The following is a 15765-nucleotide window of genomic DNA, read 5'->3' on the forward strand; positions in this document are numbered from 1 at the left end:
AAATCTTCAAGAGGATCTTGAGCAAGATACTTAGTGAAAATAAGGGGAACAAAAAAGTAGTGGTGATGCTAGATATGATAGCAGACGTGAATGTGACAATCGACAAGATAACAAAAGTCGAAGAAGAGATATAATGATGATGGAGATTGTAGTAGACAAGATCAATACAATGATTAATTGGGGACTTGACAACACATGTGGAGTTCAATGACTGTGTCAAGGATGCTTGGTTGCATTGATCTATAGTGGCAAGGCAAAAAAACTTGAGCATTAGCGGAGGGGAGTCTGTTGAATGGGAGCAAGAGAGGTTATAACGCAAGCAACAGTACAAGGCTGAGGGGCAATGAGGTTATTCCATGCAGGAGTCGAGGTGGAGATAGTCATTCAAGGATATGATAGTAATGTACATTTCAGAGATACAAACAGGCTTCAAGGTTTGTAATCTACTTCTAAATCTCCATGTCTATGCGTTTGCTTGGTCGACACAACCAGTTTCCGAGGCAAGGCATGGCTTGCGTTGCTTATCATTTTTGGGGAGACACAATGCCGACTCTCCACCATACTTCTGGGTGGCACTTTTGTGTGACGCAAACTATTTGATCTACGATGGTTCTCTTTTGCTTATTGCATGATGCATACATTTATCTACTCATGTTGTTGTGTTGTAGCTCATCAATAGTGGAGTCCTCTGCGTTTCAAATTCAGATGATACCACTACTTGTTATCCATGTTAGTAATACATGTCTGTGCTTAAAGTTTTCCATTGTTTGTTGTTCACTAGTTTTACAATACGTTCTTGCTTATTTTTGTACTTTCTTTTAATCACATCTTAACATCATTGCCAAAACCCCTTGCCAAGGCCTAAATTGATAAAAAATCAATCATGAGAAGAATGAATTTAGCAAGTAAAAGTGATATTGTTCCAAATAAACCAGTGCAAACTATCGGTCTTTTCATTGCCAGTTGACAACAACTAGGAGACATTGCATGGTGACAACAGTCTATCTGTGGCCAACTTGGCGATGCAAAGAGGTGCTATGCAAGAGCAAGAGCAAAGAGGATACCTAACAACTACAAAGCCGCGATAAGGAGAGAGTGGGGGTGTAAGGTGGTGGCAATCATTATTTTTTGCAAGTTGCAGTTAGCTTTGCGTTAATTCTTCATGCATTTTGTAAATCGTAATTGATGAAAATTTACTTGGTTGGCCTAAAACGGTTTTGTACAACGTGACGTTAGCCATCAACGAAATAGCCACATTGTATGCTTCTCAACTGAAATCTCTGCATGTAATTGTGTCATATCCTCCTTGGGTCTCCCTTTATTTGCATCTCAAGTCTTCATTTATACTCTGAAATCATTATTCTTTATTGATAGCAAGGCCAACCAAGCAAGAGTAGTTTTGAAGAGAACCAATGTGTGACAAGTGGAGTCCTTAGGCCCTTGTCACATTGGGACGGGCAAGTGAAGCCAAAGCTGATTTGGCGCGCACTCATTCGGCGTTGGAAAAAGTAAAAGTTGGCCGCGAGAGGATCCAGAGGGGCGGCCTTGCATGTTCGACCAACTTTCCAAACAAGTGGCCAACTGCAAAAGTGAGGCGCGAAAGCATTCCATAAGATTTGAACATTGACGTGCAAAGTGAAAGACAGGACAACCCACTACTTGGGCTACTCTCATTGCGAAAGTATTTATTCCTCGGTGCCTGTCTCATCTTCGGACCCCGGCCTTACGCTCAGCGAGGAGCAGGTAGATGGCGAACAACCTGCAGTCGAGGACTTCGATGCTAAAGCTCAGGGGAGAACAGTGACTTAACAGATCGCCTCTGTATTGCAGGTGTTATATGTCTTTTGACAACGTTGATTCTGTAAGTGAGGGACTCATAAGTTTATAGGCCTTGGTATTTGAATTTTGGCTGTGCTATAAAAGAGGAAGAATTGTTTGACTTAGTGATGCCTTGTGTGCTCTTTTTTGTGACCCTTTGAATTTAGCTAATGTTGTTTCCAAATAGGTTACCTGAAGAATGAGTAGCTTATGGAGGCTCTACAGTGTTATGGCTCAGACAGTGATTCATCAGAGTCAGAAGTTGATATTCAAGAGTCGCGGAAGAAAGTGAAGCTAATGGAAATATCTAATGGGAGAGTAGTAGATGCAGTTGGATTTCATACCCCTCATGGAATCACACATAGTGCCGATGCTTCCTGGTTGCCACCTCCTCCACCAGACCTTTTAACTGCTTCCAATTCTTGTAATTTTCTACTTGTTTTTCTCTGTATTTTAGGTGCTTTCAATGATATCTACACCGGTAGACATAGTTTTTTTTTTTGTGTGTGTGCACGCACGCGCCAGCATGCATGTGTGTTTCACCATAAAAAAGGGTGTGTGCGTGGGGAGTAATGCATCGAAGTGAATGCTTTCCTATCTATGTACATTTAGATAGCCTACATTTCATTGGCCATGTTTGAAACTTAGAATGCAAGACCTTTGTGCTACTGTATGCCTACCATTGCCCTCAGCCTCTGGTCCGCCATCTCCCAAGCACAGCCCCCACCCTTGCTAGCTGCTTTTTCCACAGCACTTCTCTCCACAACCTCACCCCACCATAGCCCCACCCTCTCCACTTCAGCCTTTGCGTCCTGCACATCCACAGCCCATTGGTGTACTGCTTTGCCTCTCAGACCAGGCCATACCTATTTTACACATGATTATACACACACACATCCACACCCATATACACTTGCGAAAGTTATGACATCTCAAGTGAATAGCCCAATGCGATCCCAATATTTATTTTTGCTTTTAGGTATTTATGTTACTTATTTGTCAAAGTTTGGGTAGGGCAATTTATTGAGGTGGGTATATATACAACACATTGCCCCCATTGTATCATGCACCAATATTCATTGCAAAAGTTGGTTGGTTTAGAAGTCTCTCTCTCTCTCTCTCTATGAGGCAGGCTGCTGGTGACAGGCTCACCCGAGGATATGCAGCTCTGACCATGCTAGAGCGGAGATGCCACCAGGCACACTTTCAGGAGCCCCGCACGAAGGGCTGGCTTTTTGACACCTTAGTCACCCCGGCCCTGATGTACTCGGCGGCAGTATGGGCACCAGGATTGACAGATGACCAGTGGACACAGCTTGAGAGGCCACAGGTATGTATGATCTCACGCTTGCTCCGCAGCAAGAAGACAGTGCCACATGACATTATTAGAGCCGAGCTCGCCACACCACCTATGGTTGTAGAGGCATTATTCCAAACAGTCTGCTTCATCCAGAGGATGAGAGAGCTACCTCCTGACAGACTTACTCGTAGAGCATTCGAGGCAGCTATACAGCTATCAGAGAGTGGGCATGCGAGAGCTTGGTACTCACAGGTCAGAGCATGGTTTGAGGGACACGGTCTTGACATGGAGAGCCTACCACCATTCCAGTACGACCCCCACTCACCATCTGTTCACCTCTCTCGCAGTGAGAGAAACTTGGTATTGAGACAGGATCTGTGGCAGCTATACACTAGGAGAGTCTGGGAGTCACCTGGCTTGGGGACGAGGATGTCAGATTACAGAGACCAGTTTCTCACCATATTGTCTGGGGGGTTCATACAGAGACCACGCTATATGGACACATATATGCCACATAGCTCACGGGTGGCGATTGGTCAGCTGAGAGTGGCTTCACACAGGTTAGAGATTGAGATCGGGAGACACACTGGTGTTCCCAGGGAGGAGCGAGTCTGCAGAGCCTGCACAGAGGAGGTGGAGAGTGAGGAGCACTTTGTATGTAGATGCAGAGCATACACTGAGATCAGAGGCAGGTATGAGGCCTTATTCAGAGGACAGCCCACTCTCCGAGAGATCATGGACTCTCGAGATCAGAGACAGCTCGGACGTTTCTTACTAGAGATACAGAGCCATCGGGACACACTACTACAGCCACGCACAGCTACACAGACAGAGGGGCGACAGTCGCAGCTCACAGACTTCTTTCAGAGGATTGCCACCCCTACCTCATCAGATACTCAGAGAGGAGTGACACTCCCACAGGCGGAGGTGAACCGAGCCAGACGACGACCACGAGTCCCAGGCTACAGGGGAGTGAGCTCCCACCACCGACAGATCGAGGAGATCCGAGCCCGGGAGCGCCGTGCCACTGAGGAGCGAGTTGCTCAGATGAGGGCTGACCCGACAGCTTTCATCCGGGTAGCCTTGGCACCAGCCCCGCCCATGTACCACATCCTACATCCCCCCATTTGTACAGGATGGAGCTAGAGAGCTTGATGCATTCTCATGATTGTACTACCTTGAGCATATAGACATGCATATACCCCTAGAGATAGAGCTCCATCCCTCCTCAGATACTCCATTACCTACATTCAGTTCAGTTTTGTATCAGTTTTGTTTCATTTGTCTTTCCGATAGACGGATGACATACACGCCATGTACATTTGATTTGTCTCATAGGCCGATTTCGGCCTGACATAGACGTTAAAAATCTTTCTTTCTTTCTTTCTTTCTTTCTCTCTTCTTGGTCTCGACTCTTCTGCAATCGGCGTTTTAAAATGCTGTCAAACTGGTGCTATTGTCGTTTTTCTGCAAATGCTAGGATGTTCTGTAAATGCAAAAACGCAAGGACTGATTTCTGACCTGCTGCAAAAATGCTAGTAATCTATTGTGTCTTGCTGTGGCCGTGTTGCTCTGGAAGTTGCAAACGCTGGCTGGTCTACAATTGCTGAAAACGTTGGCTGTTCTTGTGGTTGAAAACGCTATGTCTCTTGCCGAGGGGGGGATCTTGCTGAGAAGGTGCACTGTTGGACACAGGTCCTTGCTGCCTCTTTTGCCAGAAAGTGCTAGCGCTAGGGTTTCTTATATATTGGCTTGCTAAATTGCCCTACCCAGTTTCCCAACAAAAGTCACTTAAAAATAGTAAGTGAAAAATGGCTAAAATAGGGAAAATAGGTCTATGCACTGTAAAAATGCTTGAGAAGGGTTCTGATGGTAATTTGATGATCATGCTGTGTGCAACCATGTGCAACCAGAGGATATGCATCTCTTCTAAGTGCCTGGACATGCATGGTCTGCGAACAGACTCACAAAAGTGCCAGAACACTTCCTAATCTCGGCTAACTGAACTGGACTGAACCCTTGCCATGAAGTAACTTGTCCACGTACACACAGGGTTAGATGTGCACGTGACAAGCTGACTCTACGGACACCCCAAAACTCGCGTTGGTTATCGCTGATGTGGTTGTCGTACGGAATCTCCAACATTTTGGGGTTGCTTTGCCGAGTGACTTTATTTGATCTGTACATAGATTGTTTTCCATGATATGTGAATGTTACGGTGAGAATTATTGAGACTGATTGATTTATGTACTCTTGCAAATGTGTGTTTTGCTTGAGTATATGTGTAAGATGAAATGTTCGCAAGATTTTAACTTGATTTACCGGAATCTTGAAACGACTAGATTTAGTGTATGAGGACATTCACTAGAGATCAATGTGATCTGGATGTGATGGCTAATTAAGTCATAATGATCACGTATCGTGTTTGAGATCTCAATGGGATAGTAATATGAATGTGATTGTGATGACCAATGTTCTTTGTGCTAGTGCATGGTTTGAGTGGTCAACTTGCATTTCCGCATAGAGTCGGTGTCTATTGAGTTGGTTTACTATTTACTATTTGTTTTTCAAGTGTAATCGAGGGTGATTACTCTTCTCTTAAGGGGGGGTATGCCACAAATTGATGCAATGGCTTAACTGTTTTTGATCGGATGAGAGGGGCAAGGGCAAAACAAGAGCCATAACGAATCAAGGGACCCAATTCTGACTTCGGGTGGGCATGCATCGTGATCCACGACGCAAAACGCAGATGATGAGATAGGTCGTACGGGATGACATGGTAATTGGTGATGCATTGCTTTTTGCAAGTTTACTAAAAGCGTTCACTTTTTGGGCAATAACTTTGGAGCTTTTAGGTGCCCTATTTTTAGCAGATTTGCTCTTGGGCCACCTATCCATGAGCCTTACGGTTGAGTTCTGGTAGATGGAGTGCATAATTGCTCATCTGCAGAGCGACTCTCCGGTAGTCGTAACTCTATGGATTGCTAATATAAAAAGAAGTCCCGAAAGTGATGCTTGACTTAGGGGCTAGTGCATCTGAGTAAAAAACTACACTTGCGTGTCTTGAATTCAATTGTTTAAAGCTCGTGTTATCATTTTCCAAGTTCCGATGTGTGTTTGCTATTGATTCACCGTCTCGCCAGTGGCTTGCCGTTCAATAAGCAGATTAATTTTTTAACCTTCAATCTTCTGGATCCATTTATGGCAGCTGGGACCTAAAATGTCTCAATTAGAAACGGTTCAAGGGTGTCCTAAGACAGATTAAAAGGATTCCTGTTACTTGCAACTTGTATGTGTGCGTGTGTGAGCACGCATGTGGCAATAAGTTCATGTGCAGTTTGTGCGGGTGTGTTACAACAAAGTCAGTGCAAGTCACTTTTGCAAGCTTAAAAATCAGCCTTTTATTCAATCGTTACACTCAAATTTTGTAGGGAAATAAGCTTACTCCTACTTGGCTCTCAATGGAAAAAGCTTCAGCATTTTGTAGTTTTGATAACTAAGCCGTTTGGAGATTTCCTCTTGTGAGTTGTGACACATTGTCTGCTTTCCTGAAACAGCATACATGTTGCAGTTTACGGAAGCCAATGCTGGAAGGATAAGAAGTTTTCCACATGTGGAAGGCAATTATGCATTGCATGTGTTCATGCCGGGTATGTTATACATAGTTTCGTAGGTCTTATTTCCTTGATTTATTTCTTCGTACATGACTTGACACTGTGCATGACTAAAACATGCGGATCACGTTGCAACAATTCCGATATTGTAGGCGTCACAGGTCAATGGTCATTCAGACATTAAATTTTCGTTAAATTCACCCATATGATTGATTAGGAGTTCTTGCTGTCTTGCTTTGGCTATGCCACTTTTGGTTCTTGAAATAATCGAAATTCGGCAATTCTTTTTCTTTGAGATTCTGTTGAAGTGTGTAAGCATTGCAAGGATTATGAACACTTCTAGACTGAATTCTGCCACTTCTGTTGTCTTATAAACTCTGGATTAGTATCTTTACACCCATAGTGTCATTAATTCCATGGAGAGTGCAACTGTTATGTGGCTCTTTTGGTTGAAGTTTAATTGTATTCACAACTCCTGTTTGCATGTTAGGTGCTAAACAGTGTTTGCTTTATTTGAAGCCGAAGGTACAGTTTGGTAGCAGACAGTGCAGGAGGCTAATTCAACGTGGATTCACACTGTTGGAAGCACTCAAATTAGTCTTTGCAATTTGTCCTTGTGAATTGTGATATAACGGAAAAAGCAATTTGTCGCCTTGAGTTGCACACCGGATTAGTCTATTTTGAAAAGTTCTCTTTAGCAACATCAAGCATATTTAAGGAAGCTATGTTGAACGTTCTTTTTAACAGTCTTATTCTTTCAAAGTGTATTGCAGTCCTCCCATCTGTGCAAAAGGATGAAACAGGCTGCTTTTTTGATTGAGAGCCTCTTGTTTGTTGCATTCAATAATTGAAGTCAAACGAGACCTTCTTTTCTTCCTGGTTTTGTGGTTGTGATGATAAATATTCACATATTAGTTCAAGTTGAAGATCAAATGTGTGCATATTTGTAATTAACCGTCTTGTGTACAGTGCCATTCTCAGCTATTGCTAGGCGCCAATTGGAGCCTTTGATGAAGAAGGCATTTTCTATAGCCCCAGAGCTCAAGCCAATGGAGATGGAGTTGCTGACTTCTGCAACTGTCCAGACCAGTGATGAGGTGACACTTGCCAAGGAATATCATATAAGTCTGTCACGGACTGTACCTATTCGTGTGCATCAAATCAACTCCATAGTAGACATGCTTCAAAATAAGTTTGATTGCCAGAAGGGGTTAGTTTAGTGCTTTTTCTGAACGTAACCAATGATTATGTGATCGTTTTAGTGTTAAGCACTCTACTTACTTTTTTTCAGATTCTGGCTCAACCTAGATCAATGGGAGCTATTTGTAAATGATGAGCAAACACGATCCTTTTTAAGTCTTGAAGTTGTGGGCAAAGGGCTGCCTGAGGTACAAATGTGATCGCACCGTTTGTTTCTCTGTTGCAAAACGTATATTGATGAATGTTGCTTTGTTTTGCTTATGAGAATTGTTGTTTGCGATGCAAGATGATTAGTACAGACGACAGCCCTATTGTGTAAAATTTTTGAATGTTGGCAGCGAAACAGGAATGCTTGTTTGTAATGCATCTGTCGCAAAAAAACCAGAGGCATTTCTACATGCAACATACGACTTCCAGCCATGTGCACGGGGTGGGGCTGCATTTTCAATAATCTGGCCATTTTCTGCTTGTCAATATTAACTTTTGTATGGGATTTTGTGATACCTTTTTCCTTTTGTCTGGATTTTTGGCTTAAATAGACTGAAGCGGCAGAGGTATTCCTGTATTAAATGTGAACATTTTCCATGGAAGCATTAGCTTTAATTTTGAATTTATCACACTTAGTTTTTGGAAAAGGAGAACAAGCAGGGTAAAATCTTGTGTATAATAGTGCAGGATCTCTAGTTTGGACTGTTTGTTTTTGAGTTTTTTGTTAGGTTTAAACATTGAAGTAGCTTGCTTACAGCTTTATTCTCTTTTGAATCATGGCCTCTCTTGAGTGAAATATGAAAAAATGTTTAACAATGGACGTTAGGAACCCTTACAATAGTGAATTCCTCCTTGGATAGTTGCTGTCTATGGAATTTTCTCTTGGGATATGCTACTGTCACCATTGTTACACCACGTAAGTGGGCTCAGTGGCCACATCTGAGAACTAGGCTCTTTGAGTAGCCTTGGTTTAAACGTCCTTTAACAAAAAAGCATATAACTCTGTAGATGCGTGTGCATTAAACTCATGATGGCTGCTCTGCCAAGAGAGGTCATATCCATTGCCCTCCAGCCTGACCACGTCTTTGGCAAGAGTAGCTGAAGAAGACTTAAAGATATAACAAAAGTTGTCACTGCAGAAGCTGTTTTATATTAAGGAGCTTCCAAGCATAAGCTAAGTTCAGATTATTGGCTAAGATTGATCTTCAGTTTTGAATGAAAATTGTCAGAAGTATATCCGAAATGAGAAGGTACTAAAATGTATACGAAAGGCCAAAATGGCACTGTTGCAGTTGAACTTACAAATCATCCATATCTTTGTCTATCATGGGTGAAAATTGGAACCGCATGTATTTGGGGAAGGTGTGCAGTTGCCTCTCTCTCTTGGTTGGCATGGCATCCACATCTCTCCTTAGCTTTGCCATTACATCTAGGGCCATTTTCATGCATCCTATTCTCAATATGGTATACGTGTGCAAGCAAAATTAAATAATAAGTCTATGCCCATCCCCAAGGATACCTCTGGCTTGAACCTAATGAGTGATGTGACAAGTCGTCATTGCTGGCTTGAACCTCATGGCTTTCTCAACAATGAATCCTCTAGCAACTGGCTGTTGCATCCTATCCATGAAGTCGGAGTGGTGGTTTTATGCAAGGGTTCAAAGTGTAGCCAGATGGCATCATCTGCCAACAGGAAAGATTGATTGGAACAGATTTTAAGCAATTGGAACCAATCTTCAAACATTTAAAATATTTGAGCTGAAAGAGGACTTAACACGTGAGACAGACACAGTGAGGTGGAGTTCCCCGTTCAGGTGCTCTAGCCGCCAACTCCCCTCGTGTTATTCTGTATATTACTTGAGTTGAGTGTACAACTGCTGGTGTGAGTTCCGATCAGCAACTCATCATCTGAACTCACACTAGACTTCATATTTGTAGGGTCAATTGTTTTATAATTGAATCCCAAAAGCTCTGAAAAAGTCAACACTTTCGATAATTAAGGCACGATAACTCCCAGCATGAAAGCGTCGCATCACCCCCATTGGTACCTACGACGTCGGCGTTGCCGTACTGCACCCATAATTTGTGCCGTGTTTTGCAGTGTGAATTGTGCCGCATTTTCTGGGCACTCAGGCATGGCTCATGCTCCAGCTTTGGCTCAGGTCAGCTCTTCTCCTGCCAGTCTTGGTTGGACTCTTCCTCTTCCAGTCGAGCCATGCCATGTCATCCAATTGTGCCCATTACACCTGCAAAAAAAAAAAAAAAAGCATAGTTGTTGAGTAGACAGACTTCATGCAGACATGCTGTTGACCATCTCTTTCACATGTTCCATAAAATGAAATATGATTTGCACATCAATGTGCTGTTTATCGAATTAGGATTACTCCTTAGTCATGCTCTAGGTTGCTCCACTTTTTGCTTTTTTCAATGTCTAAGAGAAGTAGTGGAATTTAATTCGTGGTGCCCTGTGCAAAACACGCATGAACATAAAGAATGAACACTAGCAGCAAGGTACTTAATAGATGGTGCCTTGTGGCATGCGAGCCTGTTGATGTGTGCCCTCTGTCTAGAAAGCTTGAATGACACATCAATGACTGAGCACTATCAACAATGCAAATCATGTTTGTCTCAGATTGAATTAAGGCCACGAGTTGAATGATTGTTGACAGCTTGAAGTATCATAGATGATACATTTTTCCCCTTATGTCTTTAATTAGGTGCGCCTTTAGAATTTGGATGTACTTATGCATGTGGACATATTGTAATTGTTTTTGAAATCCAGGTTATGTTGTGAGCTCTTCTAGAGCTCTTCATCTCCATTTCTCTGTAAATTACACATTGTGGCTTTTTTGTAATTTTGTGTGAGCTTGCAAATTAAATTGCATTAAGCCTTTGCTTGGAGTTAGCTTTTGAGTAGAGACTGGGTCTCTTTTATGACCACAAAGCGCATCTCTGTTTTAATAGACTTTATGTTATCACAGATATGTAGGCAAATACAAGTGGTTGATGAGGTCTTCCGATTGCATAATCTACCAGCATACTACAAGGTTTGCTATCGTTCTTTTCATTAGAAATGATTGATTGCTTTTCCTTAAAACATATGTTTTTTTCCCATCTACTAATTCTTTTCTTGCATCACTTTCTTTGCACCCCTTATACGCAAATGATAGTAGGGAGTTGAAAGTTGTAGGAGGGTGATTCTATTTGAATTGCTATGTCAAAGTGCAAGGAGCGAATTTTTGTTTGTTTGTTATATTCTTTTCTGAGTTTCAGTCTAGCTTTTTTGCAATGAAAGGCAGCACAAATGAGCCAGAGTTTGGGTTTGGCAAGGCATGAAGTTGTAGGAGGGTGGTTCTATTTGAATTGCTCTGTCAAAGTGCAAGGAGCGAATTTTTGTTTGTTGGTTAGATTTTTTTCTGAGTTTCAGTCTAGTTTTTTTGCAATGAAAGGCAGCACACACGAGCCAGAGTCTGGGTTTGGCAAGGCATGGAGGTTTCTATAGCATGGTGCACATGATTTGAAGGGGCTCATATGCCGATATTAAAAATGGTATCAGAAAATCCACCTCGGTAGCAACTCAACCAGCCATCGCTCAAAGAGTGCATATATTTTGTATATAATCTATGACTACCCAAGCGAGAAAAACCTCTAGAACAATTGCTTTTGAGATACCTTGGTTCGGGTGGAGCATCTTGAGTACCATCTTTGAAGTTAGGAACTTCCTTTAGCGGAATAGTGTTTTCATCCCGCCAGAAGTTCCTTTAAACAGCTAACATGGACCATTGGATGAACGCTAAGGGTAGATCCAATTTATAGGATTCTGCACGAATATCCTCCAGATTTGGAATGGTCTACAATACAGAGAAGATAATTGAGAGCACATGCTGGTGCAGAGCGTTTCAGGGTCCTTGGGTATTTTAGGAATATGCACCTGCCCTCTTTGAGCTCTTGGGTTCGTCCATGTTGGTTTAGCATAAAAGGTTGCATGATTCTGTGCAATAGTTGTGGCAGTCTTCTTAGTAATCTCTTCTCCAGACTGCACGGAGTCTTCTTCAGAATACTCCTCATCCGATGATTTTGCTGAACTAGGCGCATACTCTGATCTGTTACTGCTTCTACCAGAAGAAGACTCGGAGTTCTCCTGCTCGAATGGAAGAGGGTGCTCTCTGTTGTGAGTGAGAATCATCATAGGATGGGCAACTAGCAACAACTAACAAACTGAAGAGCACTGAGATGAGCAGATATTGCCACTATTGATGAATACCACAGCCACATACATTCAAATCTAGTCATAAACCTTTCTTGTTTTAAGTTCTCCATAAAGCTGTACCACAACCAGATATATCGCAAAACCACAAAAGAGCGTAACCCAGAAACACTTCCTAGCATGACGGATTGTGCTGTTTGCACCCAAATCAAGAGATATCGAGCGCAAGCGGCATAGGTAGATAGCACATTCAGCAGTGAAGACCCTTGGTGCAGGGAGGGTGCAGACGACACTGGCTTGACGAGTATGAGAAGTCACTTTTTTTGCTACGCTAAGTTACTCTGAGAGAAGCAAGGGCGAATTGGGCGGGAGGGCGAGAGAGGACGAGCGAGGCGAGGGACCGAGGTGAAGGAGGGCGAGGGCTCACGGCGAAGAGGGCTAGGCTAGGAGTGGTGATAGAGGTCGAAGGTGGCTAGCGAGGAGGAGTGCGAGGGGGGTGTAGGCGAGGGAGATTGAGCAGGGTGAGGTGGGTCTAGGTGAGGGGGGATTAGGAGGGGCTAGACGAGAGAGGGCAAAAGGGAGGGAGGTTGGTGTGTGAGGGGGACTAAGAGGGGGTAGGCTACAGAGGGGCGAGGGAGAACTAGGTGAGAGGGTGAGGGTGCAAGGGTGAGGCAAGTAAGGACATTTAGGTCGATGGTGTGCTAGTTGTGGGGAAGGGAAAGGTTCGAGTCGTTAGGGTGTTTAGGGAGAAAGATGCGACAAGCAAACGTGGATTGGAGTGTACAGGAGAGAAAATGTAATAATCTGCGTGGAGTATTTCAGAAAACATTAGCTCACAATTAAGCGGAGATTGTTAATTATCTCTAGAGGGGAAGGTGAGATAGAGGGGACAATAGGGTTTAACCACTGAGTGTAAAGGAAAGAACCAAGACCACACGAGTGGGGAATGGGATAAGAACGTAGAAAGCACTAGAGATTGCAAATAATAGTAGACACTTGGACATTAATGCGCATACTTACATGAACATGATGAATATCAAGGAAAACAATATCAAATAAGAAGATTCATAATTGCAAAATTCACAGTTCCAGAAGTGATAGGGCAAAGTAAAGAAGATTAGGAACATACAGAAAGACTAGAGGGTTGCGAGAATAGGGCAGACGTAGAAATAGCAGTAAAAGTGTCACAAACTGCTGACGTGTCAATGTCAGTGAAGAACGACTAGGTTAGGGCTATTGCTCCCTAAGCCCTAACCCTAGCCAACCTGTAGATCCTGGTCAAGGGGCCTAAACCCTAGAAGAAGCAGAAGCTGAAGAAGAAGAAGAAGAAGGAATTACCAACTTACAGATTCTTGCCGAGTGGCCTAAAATACAAGGGATAAGGATTATAAAATTTTAACCCAACCCCAACTTACTACACCCCATCCGATAGGGCCTAAATCTAAGCAAACACACACACAAAAGACTTGCATAAATATTGCTATGTGGTAGCTGTATGGACGCCCGCCAACTGCGTTAACATGCTGACGTGGCTTGCAATACGAATTTCTGCAAACAGTGCTAGTGTGGCACTACAGTATGGACTTTCCGTGTTTTACGGGAATGCTGACGTGGTGGTGTTGTATGGAGAGCCACCGTAGGCAATAGATTTTGAAAGACTTGATGATTTTAGACTATTTGCTTTTCATGTAAACTGCTTTTAAGGGCCAAGGGCCTTCAAATATGAGAGGAGAGTGCTGCCAGAATTGTACCGTGTTGAAGCAATACAAAGAAATACTAAAAGGGGCGCCATCATTTGGGGCGAGTGCTCTCTTGGACTGGAAGTTTGCCACTGCGTGTCGTGTGCAGTGCATCTCTTTTTGTTCAGTCGTTTTGAAGCGTCTAAAGTATGTTCAGTTTGTTCTTTTCCGTTGGCACGTGGTGCCCTCACCGTTACAAAAGGCAAGGGATTGAAGGTGCACTGCAAATGCTTGAATGCTGGGTGAGTTCTAGGCCTGGATAGACATTAATAAGTGGGTGGATGATAAGACCATAGTCTCGATCCATTTACCAATGGCAGATGGAGATCGTCGTGTGTGGTTAGTTGGACCACGCTTCGTGGTAAATTTTCCTGCACTAAGTATGGCTCTTGCCATACAAATTGATGCCTTCAAAGATGACGATTGTGCCAAGCTTTGCGACGAAGCTGCACTGGGCGAAGAGCAGTTGAAGCTAATAGCCTGGTTTCCTCAAGCATAGAGAGATGGGAGAGATGTCACAAAGTGATGAGGTGGCGTGCCAAACTGAAAGAACAAGCTGAGAGGCCAAGAACCGAACCCAAAAGAACTTTAAGATGTGGCTGTGGGGCCTAGGGGGTTAGAGTTTAAAAAGTCTTAACCTTGCCCAACTTATGAGCATCGATCTAGGGGCCTAAACCCAAAACATCAAAAGCTTGAACTCTCGTTGAGATTTTTGTGAATTGCACTGACATGCTGACATGTCAGTTTGTACGCATGTCCCCGTTTTGTGCTGGCAGATTTCAACAGATTTTGGCAATTGCTTTTAAGACCAGAGGCTTTTGGATGTGAGTGCTTTTGGAACTGATGCTTTTGGGCGCTGCTTTTGGGCACATCCCTTGTAAGTTTATAAGGACCCTTTGGGCCACTCTTTCGAAGAGCAGCTCTCCTGACGCAGAGTCTCGGAGAGAGTTGGACCCTCGAAATTTGTACCCTTTGCGAAGTAATAATATAGAGATACTGAAAGGGGTGCTAGTCTTTAGGCTCGGAACTCCGCCGTGCCTTGTTGACTCTCCTCTCTCTCTCTCTCTCTCTCTATTCAAGTTCAGTTCAGTTAGTTGTAATTTTAGTTCCACTCATAGATCTCCCAATGCCACACCAACTGAGCACATATACATAAAGTGCACCCAACGGCCAACCCAAATATCTCTTACAACATAGGTATGCCTATATCCGAACTGTGGTGAGGGTGAATTGGCCATGGTGTCCTCACGGCCAATTGTAACTGTTGTCAATGTCCTTTGACATTGTAGCTTGTGACACTAAGCCCTCCTTTGAGAGAGAGAGAGAGAGAGAGAGAGAGAGAGAGAGAGAGAGAGAGAGAGAGAGAGTGACATGAAATGTAATAGTAACGTCTTCAAAAGGCCAAAATCTATGAGACCAAAAGGTTACATGTGGTGAATCTAATACTAGGTCTGGGTACAAAAAGTACAAAGAACTGAAAAGAAAATAGTGGGTAGGGGTGGGGTGAAAGCTGATACAAGGGGAATACAAAGGGTGAGCTGATACAATCGAGCTCTCTGACAGTCGAGGCATCATATACATATACATCAGTATCCAAAAGGCTATAGAGATTCAATGTCCTCCAAGGTAGGCACTCTGTCAGGACGGCTCCTATGTCGTGCAAGTATGGTATGGATCCTCTGTCGCAGTCTGCGTCGATGTCGAGAGGGCCCCCTCATTCGTGGGCGATGGGACCGCCCCAACTCTACCGCCTGATCAAGCAGTATGCCTCTGGTGTTGTTATGTTGTTGGGGCTGCTCATACTCCTTTGTCTATGACTGAAAGAAATCTGTAATCTTCCGTTGTTGCTGGATCTCTCTCATTGTGCCCCTCTTCAAGAGGTCCTCTTTGTGTTTGCGA

At 43.4% G+C, this 15765-nt stretch overlaps 2 protein-coding genes across 6 annotated transcripts in view; both read left to right on the forward strand.

The window, feature by feature from the left end:
* Nucleotides 1-343: 343 nt before the first annotated feature.
* LOC147432681 (uncharacterized) lies at nucleotides 344-1888 on the forward strand. The gene is made up of 3 exons (XM_086491973.1): nucleotides 344-434; nucleotides 1647-1743; nucleotides 1831-1888. The coding sequence occupies exons 1-3, from the start codon at nucleotides 344-346 to the stop codon at nucleotides 1886-1888; spliced, it is 246 nt and encodes an 81-aa protein (XP_086348099.1).
* Nucleotides 1680-15765, forward strand: part of LOC147432682 (uncharacterized) — an 18603-nt gene continuing 4517 nt past the window's right edge. For 2 of the 5 annotated variants that reach the window (XM_086492530.1, XM_086492532.1), the window contains exons 1-6: nucleotides 1692-1861; nucleotides 2006-2242; nucleotides 6676-6768; nucleotides 7702-7942; nucleotides 8024-8120; nucleotides 10902-10967. In XM_086492530.1, coding sequence (XP_086348656.1) covers nucleotides 2029-2242; nucleotides 6676-6768; nucleotides 7702-7942; nucleotides 8024-8120; nucleotides 10902-10967 — 711 coding nt within the window. In that variant the 5' untranslated portion in view covers nucleotides 1692-1861; nucleotides 2006-2028. Of the gene's footprint in view, nucleotides 1862-2005; nucleotides 2243-6675; nucleotides 6769-7701; nucleotides 7943-8023; nucleotides 8121-10901; nucleotides 10968-15765 lie in introns of those variants that run through there. The other 3 variants (XM_086492529.1, XM_086492528.1, XM_086492533.1) reach the window with 3 other exon arrangements.

This window comes from Adiantum capillus-veneris, chromosome 20, assembly GCF_014529385.1.
Source record: "Adiantum capillus-veneris isolate H3 chromosome 20, ASM1452938v2, whole genome shotgun sequence".
NCBI lineage: Eukaryota > Viridiplantae > Streptophyta > Polypodiopsida > Polypodiales > Pteridaceae > Adiantum > Adiantum capillus-veneris.